The 18861-nt window shown below is 44.7% G+C and overlaps 2 protein-coding genes across 9 annotated transcripts in view; one reads left to right on the top strand and one right to left on the bottom strand.

Moving 5' to 3' along the window:
• Positions 1-2054: 2054 nt before the first annotated feature.
• Positions 2055-5076, top strand: LOC119461659 (prostaglandin reductase 3). The gene is made up of 2 exons (XM_037723028.2): positions 2055-2595; positions 2969-5076. The coding sequence occupies exons 1-2, from the start codon at positions 2257-2259 to the stop codon at positions 3743-3745; spliced, it is 1116 nt and encodes a 371-aa protein (XP_037578956.1). The 5' UTR covers positions 2055-2256; the 3' UTR covers positions 3746-5076.
• A 5156-nt stretch (positions 5077-10232) lies between these two features.
• The window catches only part of LOC119461658 (solute carrier family 41 member 1), a 54738-nt gene continuing 46109 nt past the window's right edge, over positions 10233-18861 (bottom strand). For 5 of the 8 annotated variants that reach the window (XR_007468199.1, XR_007468202.1, XR_007468197.1 and 2 more), the window contains one exon: positions 10233-18712. Coding sequence is in view for 2 of the 8 variants with exons in the window: in XM_049671854.1 (XP_049527811.1) it covers positions 18696-18712 (17 nt within the window). In the remaining 6 variants the exon portion in view is untranslated. The remainder of the gene's footprint in view (positions 18713-18861) is intronic. The other 3 variants (XR_007468200.1, XR_007468201.1, XM_049671855.1) reach the window with 1 other exon arrangement.

Below are 18861 nucleotides of genomic sequence, written 5' to 3'. Positions count from 1 at the left end.
TCTTTTGTTTGGCTGGTGGCTATATAATGACAGCTGCCACAGCATTCGTTGTTCTGGCAGCCTTTTACTCGATTGTGTCCTTGCTTTGGCTACAGCGGCCTCCCTTAGCGACATATACAGCACATATAGCAGTTACGTTCCTTGCCTAGCAATAAAGACCCCCACCACGTGACCCACACGAATGCGAATTATTCTCTCCGGGATCGACCAAGTTTTCATTATGCCCTCTCCGGGATCGCCAAAGTTATTAGCACTACAGTTGGCCCATTGAACGAGTTATGCATTAGCGGACGTGTATTTGTTGCAGTGAGAATATTTAGGCACCGTTTGTCGTTTCAGTGCGTAGTTCTGTAGAGATCGGAGCGAGTAACTGGCACATCTGTAAGGGTAGATTCGTTTTTTATATACTGGTTGTCCTGTGTTTGGGCTATTTGTGCAGGACTAGCAGCAGCACTCGGCAACTGAAGCCATGGTCAGCAATGTCTGGGAGGGTTTTTAAGGAAACCTTCACTTCAAAAGTCGGGCAGAAAATGCGTTCCTCGCTTATAAGTGCTCGCACACACATGTGGAAGTGTCCCACAGCCCATGCATTTAGAGACGCTGTAGCAGCCGACGGGATGGGGACGGGGTTCCGCATCGCTGAATCGAGGACACCTTTAGAATTGCGGGCCGGAATGACAACACACTGGGAAACTAATTGAACAGGCCGTAATAGTGCTATAGCGTTCTAGCGTGACTATGGTGCACATGTGCACACACATTATAGAGTTCCTGCTAACAAGCTGTGCACATACAACACATTGCATAGTGCATATAGACTGGTCTAAGTGGAATGTAAACGTCAAATTACATCGATCTAATTCCTTCATTGGGCGCTGGCAAACGCCGCCGGTTTTCCGTTGGTCTCATCTCGCGCAGCTCCCTAGAAAAGACATTATCCTCCACAAAGCCGTCAAGGCAGGAACATTGGCAGCTCTAAGAACATCGGCTAGGACCACCCACGCAGGCGCGAATCCAGGGGACGTATTCTGTGACAATCCATTTCGGCGATACTGTCATATCGCCTTTGCCATCAGGCACGCGCTGATTGGCTGGCTGGGCGAAATCGTATGAGCTTATCAGTATGATTCGGATGAGCTTATCAGCCAATTAGCGCACCCCGGATGCCTAAGGCGATGGTATCGCCGAACGTGATCATCTCAGAATACGTCCCCAAGTGTTTTCCTTTTTTTTTTTTTTGTCTCACTTTGAGATGGTGTTTGATGATGAAAATGAGTTCCTTATGTGCTGTAGGGTTTTCTTCAATAACAATTTCATTGATTGTCTCTCCAGAGCAAAATAACAGTAATAGCTGAAAAGAAGGACTTCATGAGTTTGTCACGTGCCTTAAAAGTGTTACGACGTTTATTGGAGTCGTCCAGTGACAGCCAGAAACACAGCGGCAGCAACGATGACCCAGCTGCTGCTCCAGGGGGAGCATATACATTAACTCTACTCTCGGTTAGTGTCCCTGCATTCGGATATGCAGAAAGACGAACTGGCCGCGAGACACGCGATGGAGAACTATAGGTAGGTAGGTATAAATATATATAGGTAGGTATCTATAAACGGTTGATGGCGACGGCGCTTTCTAGCGTGCCGATCTTCTGGCCATAGAATAAATTCTGGCTCCGAGACGTGCGACGGAACTTTCTGGTGCCGTTTTTTGAATTTTTTTGTTACAGTCGCCCCTCCTCGGCTGAAGAAGAAGCCATCCTGGCGACCCACAGCGACGACCATGAAAGCAGAAAAAAAAAAAAAAAAAAAAAAAAAAACCTTTAGGAGAGGTCATCGCACTGTGCACTGCCCGATCTTGGAGGCCGTAGGATAAAAGGCGCTCGTTTGGCCAAATTTTGCCACTCTCTCAGGTAACAGTATATTGCATCAATGCGTTCCTCGTCTTTTTTAAAAAAATTTCTGACGTGTGCAATGTGTTTATATAGCTGTAGTGGCACCAGGTTAAGTATGGGTGGTGTGTATCGCCACCAGGGGTTTGAAGTTCCAAAAACACAAAAACAAACAATCGTGTTAAACACGTGCACGGCACCCTCCGGACAGTTAAAAACAGACTGATTGTACGCCCTCACGAAGATAGCCGCATCCGTGTAGCAAGCTGTTACCTGCTATTGTGCAATAGAAGTGTCACACGCCAGCAGGAAACGCGCGGCCTCTTCACAGCCGTTCCCCGCATCCGTTGATAAACGACCCGGCGGCACGATGCTAGCAGTGCAGCTGTTACTGCGCAGCGCGCCGGCAGCAGGTGCTTCCCGGGCGACCATGGCTACGAAAAGCAAGATACCAGCCGAGTATCGCAAACTAGTGTGCGTCAAGACGACGCCGAAATTCCGCGATGCGGTCTCCGTCGTTACGGTGCCGACGCCGAAGCCCGGGCCGGGTGAGGTTCTTGTGCGGACCTGCTACGCCGGTGTCAATGCTTCAGACGTCAACGCAACCGCCGGCCGGTACGAACAGACGCCCAAGGAACACCCGTTCGACCTGGGCTTTGAGTCTGTCGGCGAGGTGGTCGCGGTCGGCCCGGACGTCGATGGACTTAAGGTAACTTTTATTGCTGCAACCGCTCGACAGTCGCGCGGTTTCGGTTTCGTTCTTAAAGGGGGCGGGCCTGTAAACTTCAATGTAGCGCTGGGCATCGAGGCACCCTACTTCGATGACTTCACAGAATGCGCCAGCGGTGAAGAAATCTCGTCGCAGACAACCATGCAGGAAGGAATGAACTTTTTTTCTTTTTTAAACTTTTTTTTCCTTCCTCGATGCAGCCAACGCATGTATTCTTGAAGTGACTCGTAACCAGCTTGTTATGTTTTGCAAATCATCTTTTAATGATAAAGTGTATTGTAACGAGCTTGTTATAGAATGTTCTTCAAATCATATTTAAATGCGGCCGCCTTGCTTGCGTTCACTGTTGCAGGTCGGCAACGCCGTGGCTACGACTAACTTCCCCAAGTTCGGCGCGTTCGCCGAGTACCAATGCGTGCGGGCAGAGCGTGCGTACCGCGTACCACAGGCCATACCCGAGGTAGTGCCGCTCCTGGTAAGCGGCCTGACGGCCGCGATCGGCCTCGACCAACAGGGGCGCATCAGCGCTGGCGAGACGGTGCTGGTAACGGCGGCCGCGGGAGGTCTGGGCCACCTGGCCGTGCAGTACGCGCGGGCCGCCGGCTGCCGCGTGGTGGCCACGTGTTCCTCGGACCAGAAGGAAGAGTACCTGCGCAGCCTGGGCTGCGAGAAGGTCATCAACTACCGCACGCAGGATCTGGGTGCCGAACTGGGCAAGGCGTATCCCGATGGCGTCGACGTCGTCTGGGAGACCGTGGGCGGGGAGACTTTCGACACGCTCTTCAGGAAGCTGCGACCGCGAGGCCGCCTCGTGGTGGTGGGAGCCATTAAGGGCTATCTACAGGCTGACAAACCGTTCCCCGATGTTGATCTGCGCGATCTGCCCTACCGACTGCTCGCACGCTCGGCCACTCTGGCGGGCTTCTTGCTTCCAGACTATGCCCACTTGTATCCGGAGTACGTTAGTAAGCTGTACATGATGCTGCAGGATGGCAGCCTCGTTCCCAGGGTCGACCTCGGATTGAATGCAGAGGGCGGGGAGCTGAAGGGTGTTGAAGGTTGCATCCGCGGTGTTGAGTACCTTCACTCGGGCAAAAGCGTTGGCAAGGTGGTTGTCAAGTTCGACTGACCCCTCCACCTTCCAGCGCATATGTAATCCTAACAGATCGTTTCGAAAAGGAGAAAAACAACTCTGGGGCGAGGTGTTTGTCGAGTCCAACTGACTTTCCCACAAGCACGCCCTCATGACATTGTCTAGTTGGTGGAAGACAGCAGGGAAAAATATATTGATGATCGCAAGCTGAAAGAGAGATGGAAGGGGGCATCGAAGTATTGAGGCCCAGATCTGCCCTCTCCTTTTGGAATTCCATAGTGTGTAATGAATTTCATTTTATGCCACGACTTCAGAGCTGGGCTATGTAGCTGGGCCTTGGCGAGTAACCGTGACTGTGATTGTCATACACAAGGTTGCTCACCATTGACAACTATGTGGAAGACCTTGGCAGAAATTTTCTCTGGCACATGATTGTTACAACAGCTGTTGCACCAAAGCATGTGTAACAGTTAATATGTGGCTAGTTGCATACTTATTAAGGCAAGTGATTCCCAGCTGCATCAAGACAAAATGTGGCAATTTTTGTACAATTTCAGAAGCACCCAGAGTCTACAATGCCACATAGTTATATACCCCTGTGTGTGTTTATAGGCATTTTTGTAACTTAGCCATTCACTGGTGTGGCATCAGGAGTGTTTGCTTTACAATCCTGAAACAAATCTACAGGGCAGATGAGACTCAAGTAAATTTATCATGGAAGTGAATGCATCGAACAATCTAATGTTTTGACCAAGAGCCATTACTACGAGCTGGTTTCAACATTGTCAGAAGCACCAGAAATGTGCCTGTTATGTCCAGTGGAAAAACTGCAGTGTACTTGCTGTTGCATCAATCCACAGCTGGAAAATCTGACTGTGGAGCACATGTTATCTCTTGCGAAACTCGCACTCTTATCGAAGGCTTACCATGTGCTCTACACACCAGCGGAGGTGCCTGTGCTCTACAATGAATGGCCACGATTACCCACTTGTGCCGATAGGCCAGTGACCTTCTGATGAGTGCTTACTGCATGCATAGACTACTGATATTGCTCACTTTTACTGTTCCGTGCACTGAAGACTTGGACGTTGTGCATGACCTATGCACTATGTGTGCAATTCTGTGCCACATCAAAAGTCTGAAGGGTTGCATTCAACATTTGTTGCTCCGTACTAAAGACTGCCTGTTCTTGAAGGGCAGAGCTTTAATTAAAGCTAGACCTTGTCATGGGGCACAAAAGAAGAACGATGGAAGAATGCCGTCTGGGTGAAAAAAAAAAAAGGAAAATGATGATGGGGTCAAGTGGGTCGTGCAATATGTTGTCTACAGGTCATGATGTGAAGAATAAAGGTGTGGGTGACCAGGAAGGGTATCCTCATTTCGGTGTGGTGACAGTGAAGAGGCACCAGTCTCTTTGGGCCGAGTGTAATCTATGAAGGTGATGGATGTACTGGCTGAGAGTATGAAGCACCAGACTGATAGCAGACTCAAGAAGCAATACCCATAAAGTTTGCTACTAAAATTACTAAAGGGAACTTCGGCACTGCAATTGTTCAGCTAGTGTGGGACTAATAGTTACATAGCTTTGTCTGATGTTTGTGCTTGTGATTTCAGATGTTGTTCTCACTTTGCTTTCTATCATACCTGCCAACATTTACGATTTTATCATAAAACGCCAGTTTGTAGCGCTTGTTTACAATTGTCACATTGACCCAAACATTTTATGATTTTTCAGTTGCCTATAATTTAGAGTAAGATCAATTTAAGCAATGAGGAATCCATTAGTCTCTTCACTATTTTGTGGTCTATTCTTCCGGACCCATCGATTACAAAGACCTACCTGCACGGCAGCATCGTCAGCTGATAGAACCAACGCATAATGGCAGCTGAATCGTTGACAGCCTTTACGTGAATATTTCATCAATTAGCCTAAAATTCCTGCTTGTCTGTGGTGGGGATCATTGTGCTTGTTCACACACGTCTACAGAACAAAGTCTGCAAACCTTTAATAAGCAGTGAACAATTGAATTTAATTTTCTCGCCAAATTTTAGTATTTTGTGGCTTTCAGTATAGTCTTTTTCAAATTCTAAGGTTGGCAGCTCTGCTTAGTATGCTTTATCCACCTTTATTAGTGTAATTTTCAAAGAAATGCAATTTAAAAAAAAATTAATTCTGAAGGCAACAAGAGACTGCACACATGCCTAATCACTGTGAATTGTTGCATTTATAATGCAATACTTTGTTGAAAATTATCAGCTTGCAAAGTCATTTAAAGCCAGAATGACAAAGTATAGGTGAATTCGTGTGCAGTCAAACCTCGTTATAATGAAATAATGGATATAGCAAAGTAAATGAAATTGCCCTTGAAATCCCCGTAGGAATTATAGTGCAGTATATATGCAATAATAGATATAACGAAGTAATTGATATAACAATGTAATTCTGGCTCCCCCTTGAACATCATTATTACGAGGTCTTACTGTAGTCCCCATCATTCCCATGCCAGTTTAATCGCCATGCTTTCAGCCCCAGAGTTCCATCTAGTAATTTTTGTAGGAAGCTATGGCAGTACCAGCAGTTAAACTTCATTGCAGGCCTTGTCATTGTGGTACTTGAGTATGAAATGTGTGCACAGACAAGAAGACGACTTGGGTACCGACAGCCCATGCCTGCTTTTGTTTTAGCATGCAGTGTGTATCCTTTGTTCCACTATGTAGGCACTGCTTGGCACTTAAAAGGTCTGTCTCCACGACAGACTTAAAGGGACACTGTGTGTGTTCTGCTGATGTGGCCGCAAGGTTCCGTGATGTACAGATGGCATGGCAATGTGCAGCAGGTTACACAAGAAAGCTTTCAGCCGAGTTTGACAATCATCTTCGATGGTTTCTGCCACAATTTCTCTGTTTTTAAAGGTACGCTTAAGAAAATGGGTAAAGCTGCACTAATAAATTGGCTTTCTACAATACCAAAAAAAAAGCCGCTCTTGCCGCAAGAGGAGCCCCGATAAGAGACAGGTGGCGACGCTGCCTTGGAAGTTCCCACACCAGCTGAGTTATGACGTTGTGGATTTTGAAGCCATCTCCTAAGGTGTGGCTAATTTTTATTCAGGAAGGGTCAACTACATTGCATTCTGAAGGACCTAGAGACTGAACCTTTACCTGACATGTTTTGGAAACTTTTACTGCACCACAATGACCCAAACAAGAATAGACTTTGACATCCACGATGTCGCACTGCCGTACTGGCACTGGGGTTTCGGTGCAACATTAAAAAAAAATTGAAGTTTGGCCATCTATTTTATCTATTAGTAATCGACCTCCTATTGCAAAAATGGAGTTTGAAATACAGTACCTTTATTAGTCCAACCTGATTTAGTCGCTCTATTTAGTGCACCTTTAATGGCACATTCCTGCGCGATCGGCATACGAGCTTCACAGAGTGCCATGCTGGAGCGCTTCACCTCGTTGAACTCCACCATCTCCTTTTTCAGTTCCCCCCCCCCCCCCGTCTTTCTTTTCATGCCTTCTCTGTCCCTTGCTCTTTCAGGCTGGCAGGCATTGCGCACCTTACAGGGGCAATTGCCCGCCCACCTTCACATACTTTGTTTGCACCCAACTACTTCTTTAAATCTAGGCACAACTGCAAGACTTCTGTGCACGAAAATTGCCACGCTTGAACATTGCAATGCACCAGTTTGAGGCAACATACATCCGAGGGTTCAGTAATAACTGACAAAATTGAGGGAGAAGGAAGCGACTGCATCTACAGGGCCGTTGCTAGAGCAAAGCAAGATGCACTGGTCAAGAGCACATGCAACTCTATTGCCTTTCCTTTCCCAATCCACTGTCTGGAAACAATGCCAGGCGTTTCAGCAAAGGATGAAAGAATTCACAAAAACCAAATAGCAATATTTTTTTTTTGCGCGCATGTTATTTGTGGTGGTGCATGTCGAGAGTTGCGAAAACGACTAATAAGTACATAACTAAAAATAGACTGTTGAAATCGTTTCGAGCATGCATAGCAACTGCACAGTTGAAGCCCACTCAAAGTTGCTGTGAACCTCTGGGCTAACACCAGTTTCTAATCATCATCATCATATGATTTGTTATATGATAAGTTGCAGCTTTCCATGTTCTCACAACACTACATTACGCCTTTATACACAGTCATATAAGCTACTGTATCTCATCATGGGGTCACACATACTCCTGTTCACCTCTCCCCATTGATTAAACTCCAGAAACAAGCACTCCGCATTATTAATTTCGCTTCACGGTGTTCACCTTCCTTCCCCATTTTTGTTCATCTTTATATTTTACCTTTGTCTAGCCTTTATTTTTATAATATAGGCATTATATTCTTTAAAATTTATAACCATGACCTTACTTTAGACATTTTTCCACAATGTGTGCTCTCTAATCCCAATTCTACTCGCTTCGCTACTCATCCCATCTACCAGTGAATGTTATTGATACTTGCATGTATTTTGCCTTTGTAATATTTATGTTCTCTCTTTTGCTTGCTTTTTTACTTTGTAGTTTTGCTTGTTATACTTGCACAGGAGGTCCCGCCAACGGTGATTAACACCTTGGAACCTCCTTCTGTATATACACAACTATGTAACCTCTTAAGTATGTATAATAAACTAAACTTGAAATCATCAGCCTATATTTATGTCCACTGCAGGACAAAGGCCTCTCCCTGCGATCTCCAATTACCCCTGTCTTGCGCTAGCCGATTCCAACTTGCGCCTGCAAATTTCCTAACTTAATCACTCCACCTACTTTTCTGCCATCCTCGACTGCGATTCCCGTCTCTTGGTATCCATTCTGTAACTCTAATGGTCCACCAGTTATCCATCCTACGCATTACATGGCTGGCCCAGCTCCATTTTTTCCTCTTAATGTTCACTAGAATATCGGCTATCCCCAGTTTCTAATACTTTCCCAAAATATGCCATAAAATACACGTCTTTCATGCACTACTGTGCACAGCAAACAGGAGGAAGGCCTTTTTTTGGTTAGGCTAGCTTAGCTTTCCGAAAGCTGCTTGCGAAGCGGTTGGTAGTGAGCCCTTGGCAGAATGGAGTGGATAGTTTTCATGTGGGCTTCTACATGCGGAATGAGGACCTCTGAAGCTCCGTGATCAGACCTTGCAGCTGTAGCAAACACCTTTGTATGCCATGCCATGAACGACACGCGGTCTACAAAGGGGTCAAACAACAGGTGTTGCTTGAGCCAATGTTTTGATATGGGGACATGTAGTAGTCATTAACAAGTCCCTTTGTCGAAACATTGGCACTAGCACAGTACCTTGTGCAACCACTCTTGATCACTTCATGTCTACCTGTGCATTTCTCTCTTTTGTAATTCTAAAACTACTAAGTGTGACATGTCTGGCTCAGCTGTCACTACTGAAGAATGTCTCCATTTGAAAAGGCATTTTTTATTTGTGCACTTCTCGTTTTGGTTTAAAAGAACAACGTACAGTCTATGCTAGTCGTACTAAAGTTTTTAGGCATAAACACTCGCACACTGTAGGCATCACATGAGAAGTTATGCAAAGTCATGTTGCATGCTATTAACTGCACAGCTCTCTTAACTACTACATTTTTGAAATTGCACTGGAATGTCAAGTGGACAAGTCAATTCGAGTACTGTGGTAACTGTGAACCAGCAGGCTCATTGAAAGCTGACTGAATTCAGGGAAGTTATTCTCCATGCCATGACGGCTTACAGATATTCGAAGAGCCACAAGAAGCTTTCTATATATTGCTCAAGAGCTGCAGTACAACATGGGAGTTTCAGACCTTGATGCTGTTGGTTGAATTTTGAATGCATTTCCTCCTAGCTAAGAAACAAGGCTATGTTTCTGAAAAATGGCACATGCATGGCTTTGTGAAAACTACTTAACTCAGCAGTTTACAGTACGGTTTGCTTTTAAAGGGAACACCTAGCCGGTAATGAAGCAAATTTAACTGACACACTTGTACTTTATCAAGAGAAAAAAAACACAAAAGGCTCATAGGACACAACACATTAACATCAATGCATTAAAGAATAGTCTTTGTGCCTTCATACCATATAGCCCAATGCTAACTGAGCATTCTTTAAAGTTAGATTGCACTGCACATATAATTTAATCTCTTCAGGCACAAATGAAATCTGTCCACTGAAAACGAATTTCTTACATCTTCAGCATCACTGACAGCCTACAGCAGCACAATAGATTAAGGATATTGAATTTTATGTTTTGTTGTGTTAGCAAATATAGACTGGGCATCTGAGCTCTCAAAAATACTTGACCTGTGGGAACAGCATTGCATATCTGTGCTTGAAGAGCACCAAGTCACTTCAGAAGTTTGCATGGTGCGAATTATTACCGTCAAAACCAACGAAAGAAGAGAACCTGCTACATGACCTCAAATTGGCATCGGAGTACACGTGCCATCTGTCTTACTGCTACTTACTTGTGTTCTGGCAGTGAAACAAGCTTTGGACAGTCACACAAACACGTTTGCACTCGAGTGAACAAGAACATTTACTACGGAACTGCTCATGCAAGTTCACACGAGACACTACAGGGCGGAAAGCATGTCACGACGGGCATGAAAATGCAGGCAGCGACAGGTTTGGGACACAGTGGCTTCGGCATCACCCTGCCGGGAATGTTTTCAACATGGCTTCAAACAGTCCATTTCAAAAGGATACAAAAATACACGGCCTCAACAACAACAGTATAAAAATATTTTTGAATCTGCTGTTCAAGTACAGGAACACAGGTGGCATGGCAACATGCCTATATTGACTAGGCAGGGAAACAAAAAAGAAAGTGGTCAATGGGACGAGACGAGGGGGGACAACACATGTGGCAACATTAATCCAGGACAGAAACGTTAGAACACAGGTGCCAGAACACGCAGCTTCACGTAACAACATCTCAAGCACTGGATTACATTAAAACAGGGTGTACAAGTGCGCGTGTTCCAAAGAATGATTCATTCACTGTCGACCTTTCAATGTGTACAAACGGGTCCCTACACTAGCTCACAGAACCTGCTGTACCTGATCCTTACATAGCCTTTGGTCATGCAAACTTTGTAAGAAACTTGTTCCATTTTGTTTGGTGATGAATACAAACGAAGGAAAACAAATTTTAAGATGAATGCACATCTGTGCCACTACATCAATGCTGCTAATGTATTTTCCGTACCACGATGCTCGAGGCTATTTAGAGAGGGAGACATTGTATTTGAATGAAGACAAATATTCCTTTTGTAAAAAAGAGCTAAGCATTGTTGTAAACACGAAACCAGAGTTTAGCCATAGTGTGTGTGCTTAAAAAGACATGACAGAGTTGAGTCGTTTTGCAAGACATAAAATAAAAACCTTGAAAAAAAAAAGAAAATGTATACCAGCAATAGCTGATGATTTGAGACTGAACGCATTACTTTAAAATGTGTTAAGAGCTGCTCACTAAACATAAAAAGCAGCACAAGGTCACTATTTTGCGAAATTGCTTGTTTGTCGATGGCCTTGCCACTTCACACAAACACATACAGGAAGGCTGCTATGTTGGCTAATGCACCGGCTCTACGAAGACTTGGAAATCCTCGAACACAGCCAACCCCAAAACTAGACAATGCCCACAATGGTGATTGGCTAAGAAAATGGTTTGCATAAAACGTAAGCAGCGAAGATATACAGAAATGGTCTCTGTAACCTGCCATCTTGCAGTAGTGAGCACAATACCTAAATACCAGCATGCAGCACTCTCGAACGAGAGGCACTCTGGAGACAAAAGTTGTGAAACTACTGTTTAAAGTACAATGATAAACAGCTTGCCTAACCATGCCATGCCATCTATAACTGCACTATGGTGCAATGGCTTGCTTTCACAGTAGTTAATGGAAACAGCCACGAATGCCAATCGCATTAGGTTATTGTAATACAGTGAGCATCCAAGAGATGACGATGCATGCGGTTTAATGGCACAAGGGCTGGCCTGACCAAAGAGTGCCTGTGTCCAGAGATGCAAAAGGTGCCTCCAATTCTATGATATAGTGACATGGGTATTGATTGACATGCAATGACTACCATACATGCTGGCAAGTTTGCAAATACAGAGCACATGAAAGTGTCTATGCCACTGTCTTCTGGTAGCAAACAGAATTTCATATCAGAAGACTGTCTCGTGATACTAAATTGACTGATGAGTTGCACAGGCCTTTTGTTTCAGATAGACCTTACAGTACCATGATGGTTATTTTTGGAAAACTAAACTCAAGTCTCCAAATAGGTCCTCATTTGCAAGCTTTAGGTGTCTGTCTAGCTGGTAGGAGTCTTATGCAGCAAGCCAAAGAACTTATTTCATACACCCCAGAACACGCCATGTTGTAGTTAGTGGAGGCACAGTACAAGCTCCGCAAGGCTGAGACAAAATCTATGCCATTTTGTCTTGCACCATGGTATTCCCAACCGTATAGTTGAGCACTAACACTAGTCCGGAAAGCACTGTGGCCTCACTGCACCTATAAGCAGCCAAATATTTGCAATCTCTGAGCACTTCTACTCTCTTTCAAGTATAATGCTACTACAGTGACATTAATTAACACCAATGGACGTTGCTACAGACAGAGAAATAAACCCCGGAGGCAAAACCGCAGGGCCCTTGCGCAGCACTCTGACCACATAATTTGATACGCTGACAAACTTTTGAGACACACTGTTCTTGCTTCAAATACAGCTGCGTTGCCTCTGTTGTGGGGCAATGTCTGCGAGAGTCTATGAGCCGTATGCGACTTGTTCTGTCAGCAATCGAGGAACTATTCGCCATAATATGCTTGGGCAGAGAGCTTGAACTGTTGTCAACATTCTGTGCTTTCAGCTGAACCGCCTCTGTCAGGAATTTGTTTTTGCGCACTCAAGCACACTCACACTTAGATGCTGTACTGCTGGGCACATAGCATGGCGCACTTGAACAAAGATTATGCACCAGTGCATTATCGTTGACTAAGCACATCTCTTCCCAGCACATAAATGGTATGCATCTGAAGTTGTGACGTACATTGCCACTGCAATGAGCAAAATGCAACATTCTCACACTTGCCAGTAGAATGATAGTAGCAGCATTTCTTTTTGATGGGGGAGGAGGAAAGGCACGAAGGAAGGAACTGGTGACTACATCGTAACTGTCAAACCTTTAGGTTGAAACCTGAACATTGGCCAACAGAGAAGAGAGGAAAGGGACAAAGATAAGCGGTAGACCTGTACATCACAGACCACACCAGGACCTCGGGTGCAGTTTCACCTGCTTTCTTGCTTTTATTTTTTACTCACTTTGTGAGGTTTCTTTCTTACTATTCTTTTCTGCAATTGCCACATGAAAAACTGTGGTTATCGTTGTAACTAAATTTGCCTCATTTTCTTTCATAAAAAAGAAAAGTGAGGAAACAGACAGTAGACATCTGCAGTCTCAAAATGTGTTTGCAGTGCATAATCTTGACAATGCAAGGCAGTGGTCAGTCAAAGACACAGGCAGCGCTACAGGACATGCACTCCAGCGTCGTTAACAGATCAGAAATCTGTAGCACTGAACCGCGCACGTAGCCTTGAGCACTCAAGTCACAACTCGAAACAAATCTGTTTAAGCAGTAACACCCTTGAGCGCTGCTCCCTCACCACAAACACACAGTTTTAAGAAGTGAGCTAATGCCACGCTAAGAAAAACAAAAATGGTTCAAGAAAGGTAGACAGGTTCTCACATTTATAAAGATGGCATGACAGCCACAAAAAAAGAGCCTGCGCAGAAACCCATGGTTTTATAGGTCGACGACAATGTGATGCAGCTGCTACTCGTTTTCTGGGCAATTTACAAGGGTGAAATTCTCACATAGGCAGGTAAGACACTCACACAAATACAGCAGTAGTGCGCAAAATATCAACAGGTGCATACAATCAGCACTGAACAAGCTACAATAAGTTAGTGTAAACATGCTCCATGTTGATAAAATATTCACAGCACAAGAACAAAAACAGCATATAAAAATCATCTCCAAGTGTCAACAGTTTAGCACTCAAACAGGACTCAAACTGATGAACAAACGTGGCAGGCATTCTTCGAACATTTGTGTTGCCAAACATTTTTTAAAAAAAGCATGCCATCGTGTCAGGCTGCACTTAAAATGATATTTCAAAAACCCATGTCAAAATTCTTCACAAATGTGCACTCCTTCACCCCCTGCGCCTGCAAGAAATTTTAAAATAAAATAAGTGCGTGAAAGAATTAGCCTCGAGGCCAATTTAAGAGTTCAATATAACAAGAAAGCACCGCCACCTCAATTTCACCGCAAGCCATGATGAAGCATGCAGCAGTCCAAAGAGTACGTGTTCCTGACCGCAGTTATTCACATTGGCACGAGCAAAAAAATAAATTAAAAAAGAAGCCCAAGTACAAGATCCAGAACGCAGCTTCTTGAGCACTAGTCACCACATTTCTCATCCCAATCCATCTTCGTGTTCAGAATCATGCTTTTCTTTGTTATGCCAAGTACTCTTGCCAAGTACACAAGGAAACGCAGGGTGAAAACACTTGCTGAATGCCGCAGCTTAAGACCAGTGCAGGAGCGTGTCACATGCAACTTCATGATATTGCAAAGTTGTGCTCCAGCTACTTCTTGGCCGAGTTGAAGCTGAACCTAAAACTCGTGTCACTTTGAGCAGTCTGGTGCCATCACTTTGCCCTTTAGTCGCAACACCGTAGTTCTAGCACAGGGGTTGTTCAATACAAGGGTGGCATTTTCCTACTTAACACCTGCAAACCTGTGAACATTAAAATTTGTAAAAATCACGTAGACGCAACACTGATGGTTGGTAGAGAGCAGGGATAGCACGGTTCTCTTTCTTTTTTTTTTCATAGCTTGCCCTGAGCATGTGCCTCTTGTGGGATACGTATGAACCTTGTTGATGATGATTTAGCTTCAGAGGCACCACGCAAGCAGCAGCAAATTTCAAAGAGCAGAGACTGACATGCAATGCACCGTTCTTAGATAACTGTGACTTTTTTAGCAACATTGCTGCTGGTAATTTCGGCTGTAACAAACTAGCTTGGAGCAAGTACCACGATGACATGCTTTCACCACCAGAAGACTTCCACCGATAGGGTCGGAGACCGTCGAGCGAAACTTATTCGCAACCAGAATTTATTTTTCGTAAGACTATACAAAATCTGTAAAATTGTACGAACCCACATTTGCAAAATTTACAGAAAATTTGAAAGAGTTGGCAAATATGCTACTTTATGGGAGAAAGTGCATTGCCGCGATGCTTAATGCAGATATCTATTAATAAAGAGTAGTCTGTGGGGACCCCCATCCTAAAGTGAAGCTACTACAAATGCTTTGATAGCAAATGACTTGTCCACGCACTGGTTTCATCCTCTCCAACTTTACTCACACCTGTAAAATCAGCCAAACAATTGAAACACAATCATGACTGCAGGTGACCCCTTCTGTGCAATGTGTGCACGGTTTTTAGGCTGGAGGTCCACTTTCGCAGTTTCATGCAAAAAGTCAAATGACTGAAGTGATGGGTCATTAGTGTGTAGCTGTGTGCAAAACTGCAAAAATGGATCAGTGCTACCAACACGCTTGATCGAAGTGGTATTTTTGTTGCACTACCGACAGCTGTGGCAACCAAATTTTGCTCAACCGGCCGTGACCTCACATTTTTTTGGGCAGCGGTCCAGTGCTATATATTAGAAGTTACCGCACGATGCAAGGGCCATGCTACGTTTTTAGCCAAGTGCAACATCAGAACAACCCGCGCAGCTGTTCATGGCTTTGTACAAGTTCCTTGCTGTGGCAAGCACTTTTCTGACAAGCCGGCAGGAATGGCTGCCGCATTTGTCTCGTAACTGCAACACACCTGACAGCCGCCAGTCGCAAAATGTTACCAAGGCTGCTTTTCCCCTTGACAGCGCATTTTCCCCTGACTCGCAAAGTGTAAAAAAAAAAAAAAAAAAAAAAAAAAACAGCACTCTGTCACATTTCATTCTAGTAAGTAGGTTTTGCTGCTGCCAGTACATTCTACAGAATGTTGTTTCGATAAGGTAGTCCACTACAGAACAAATGGCTCTTGTGGCCAAACGACTGGCAGGTGTGATTTCGTGACACATTTTGTTTATTACTTTGCTGGGAGGTACAGTAGAACCTTGTTTATACGTTTCGGAAAAAAATGTGAGAAGAAAACATACTAACTGCGGAAAGAAACGATCAGAAGTCACTAAAAAAAACTGAGAGACTCACTGTAGTTGACACCTTACATAAAGCGAAGTGCTGCGCAAGTCATTGCAGCACGAGATGCCGACGTGCGTTGTCGTTTTAGGGCTTCGGCAAGTTTATGTTTGTGCTTCTTGAATTCAGTCTGGGTGAGCAGCTTCATTAAGCGGAGAATTTCGGTGGGAAGTGCCCACTCAGCGCGAATCATTGCACTAAGAGATGCCGATGTGCGTCGGGCTGGTAGAACGCAAGTGCACATTGTCGTTTTGCTATTGTGTAGTGTTTTAAGACAGCGATGGGAAACCCACACGAAACCGAGCTAGTGGGCGACACCCGAATACGATGCCTACGATCCCACCAGAGTGAAACATGATGCTCACTGTGTGCCTCCCGCAGCAGGGAATGGTGGTGTGTTCAGGTTATCGCCTTTTAGAAGCAGGCAGTATGCTTCCAACGGCACCCAAGGCCCACGTGTAGTGAAACAGTTAAGCGAAGATGGTTATCACAATAGGGTTGGTGGCAATAGCTGTGAAAGCGGTGTGCGACGACCCGGGAGGACATTTGCTGGTACCGGAATAAGAAACTTAGTGCGCACCAGCGCTTTCACGTGAGATGGGTCGGTAAGTATAGTGGCAATGCTGATGCGGTGGGCAGCTACTGTTCCCAATCGCGTGTGCCTTCCGCCTTTTCTTGTTTATATGGGAACTAGCAGCCAGAAAACGTATCATACGATCGCAGTTAGAAGATTTACTGAACGTTCGTGCCAAAAGATGGTGTTTTCCGGGAACGTATGAATAGGTAAAAAATAAGCGTAACTGTATTGGGTCATTTTTTGTGTTCTCAATTGTCAATGTCAGCGCCGGGAAATCGTACCTAACGGGATCGTATTAACGAGGTTCTACTGCAGTAGTACAGAGACTGGGCTAGTTGTTCCCGAGTATTGTGGTACATATTTCTGAAGCTAAACATCTTAAGGGACATGTCAAGAGTCATACAGGACCATAGTGGCAAGGTTAAGGAAGTTTTGCATTGGTCCCGTGCAAACCTTGCTGTGCAATGTCCGACTTTAGCACAGGTATATGTTATGCCTCACAGTCCTCAACACTGTCATCTCTCCATAGTCCGTGCTTTACATTACACTCCTAGGACAGATGGCGCTGCTGTTGGATTCACTGAGGAACTTTGCCCATTTTTTTTTTCTGGCAGTACCACAGACAATCCGTGCTAATTTTTCCTGGACAAAGCAGGCAAATGCTCCATCTGAGCAAGGTAGCATGCAAAATTCAGTGTGAAATGCTGCCTTTCTGCGAGGCTTGAGCACCAACAAGGCAATGGTTTAGCCAAAGCAGCTACTTATGCTGGGCTCTCTTACCAACACAACAAACGGTATTAGGGGTTCGCAGCTTGCAGCATACCGATCCCGATTATATAAAAGGCCTGCGTAAAACACAACCTTTTGCTATGTCACAATTTGTTTGCCCAAATGGTTGGGCTACCGTACTGTACTAAATGCAATTTAGACTACATGTCGGAGCCCTCTTCACATTATGAGCTTTCAAGGCAATGCTAGGTCAAATAACTGCACTCTGTCTCACCAACTGCTGTACGGCAAAAAACTATGTGGGTCGTTTCAACCAGTAGTGAGAACTGGCTATGCGTCACAGAGAGAGGAAGACAGACTGCTAAGTGTGAGCCATTGACCCATTCTATTTGGCTAGCGATGAGTGCGTGAAGGGACTAGTGAAAGGCAATGACCTTTTTTTTGTATCTTGTTCCTGGCTGGCTAAAGTGACCTGTAGCTCTTCCTGTGATGCACGAACCTGGCAAGGCAGCAATAAAAGGCAAAACCTTTTCATGTAATCTGTCTAAAATGCTGGTTTGTTCACATATGAACTTTGTATACAGAGTGGTCACGGGGGAAAAAAAAAATCCAATTCAGTTGAAATCCTGCCCGATGATACATTTCAGCTCACACGCAAAAAAGAGTGGCAAATGTAACATTGCTCAAGGTATCAGTGAAAGTTGTAGGTTGCATCAGTGATACTGTGTACACAGAGACTCAGTAGTTTTAGTCAATATTACTCTGTTGTTCTTCCAAACTGTCCAAGTGCACATTACCCCAAGCGTAATGACAGGCAATAACACAGCAGCTTCAGCAGGAAAATATTGCAATGGACAGGCTACAAAGAAGAGTGACACTTCTTTCTTCAACAGTGCTTTCTTCCAACCCTGGAAACTGCCCTGTTTGTCTTGCCGGAGCCGCAAACAAACTAGCCTCAATAAGTACTCTTTTGTAAACACACAGTAACTTGCTTTCTAGCAAGCAAGGCTTGGTTAGAACAAAGCAAGGAGCTCACTACATAACACCTAGCAGGTGAGCCACAACTTCAAAGTGTCAAAACACTCCTGGCACGCTTATGTTCTTGAGACACCCTGGTCGACGTCACCACTAAGACCGGAGTTGCAGTGGATTGGCACAAACCGCAGTTCGCAACACCGACACCTTGCACCACAGTGTCTACAGACAGATCAGCGACCAGAGAAATCATGACGGTGTCGCAGCGTACAGGACATGCACATGACACCAGCACCGCAGAGAAGAAACTTTCCCAGAATGGCTACAGTGCCACCAAAAGCAACCACAGAAACATTCCGAATCGCAAAGTATACTCACATGTCCGAGTTCATCTTAAAGACCATGTTAGTCACTACGGTAATGCATCTCCTAATGACCAATAAAGAAAAAAAAAAGAAAAAGAAGAAATTGAAGGTATAGAATTCTGACAGGAAGAAGTGGGACAATTTTTATGCACCTATAACACTTACTCATACAAGTAAGAACGTAGGATAAACGAAAAAGCTTAATTCAGTTAG

Source organism: Dermacentor silvarum, chromosome 8, assembly GCF_013339745.2.
Source record: "Dermacentor silvarum isolate Dsil-2018 chromosome 8, BIME_Dsil_1.4, whole genome shotgun sequence".
Lineage (NCBI taxonomy): Eukaryota > Metazoa > Arthropoda > Arachnida > Ixodida > Ixodidae > Dermacentor > Dermacentor silvarum.
This window is presented reverse-complemented; position numbering and strand designations above follow the sequence as displayed.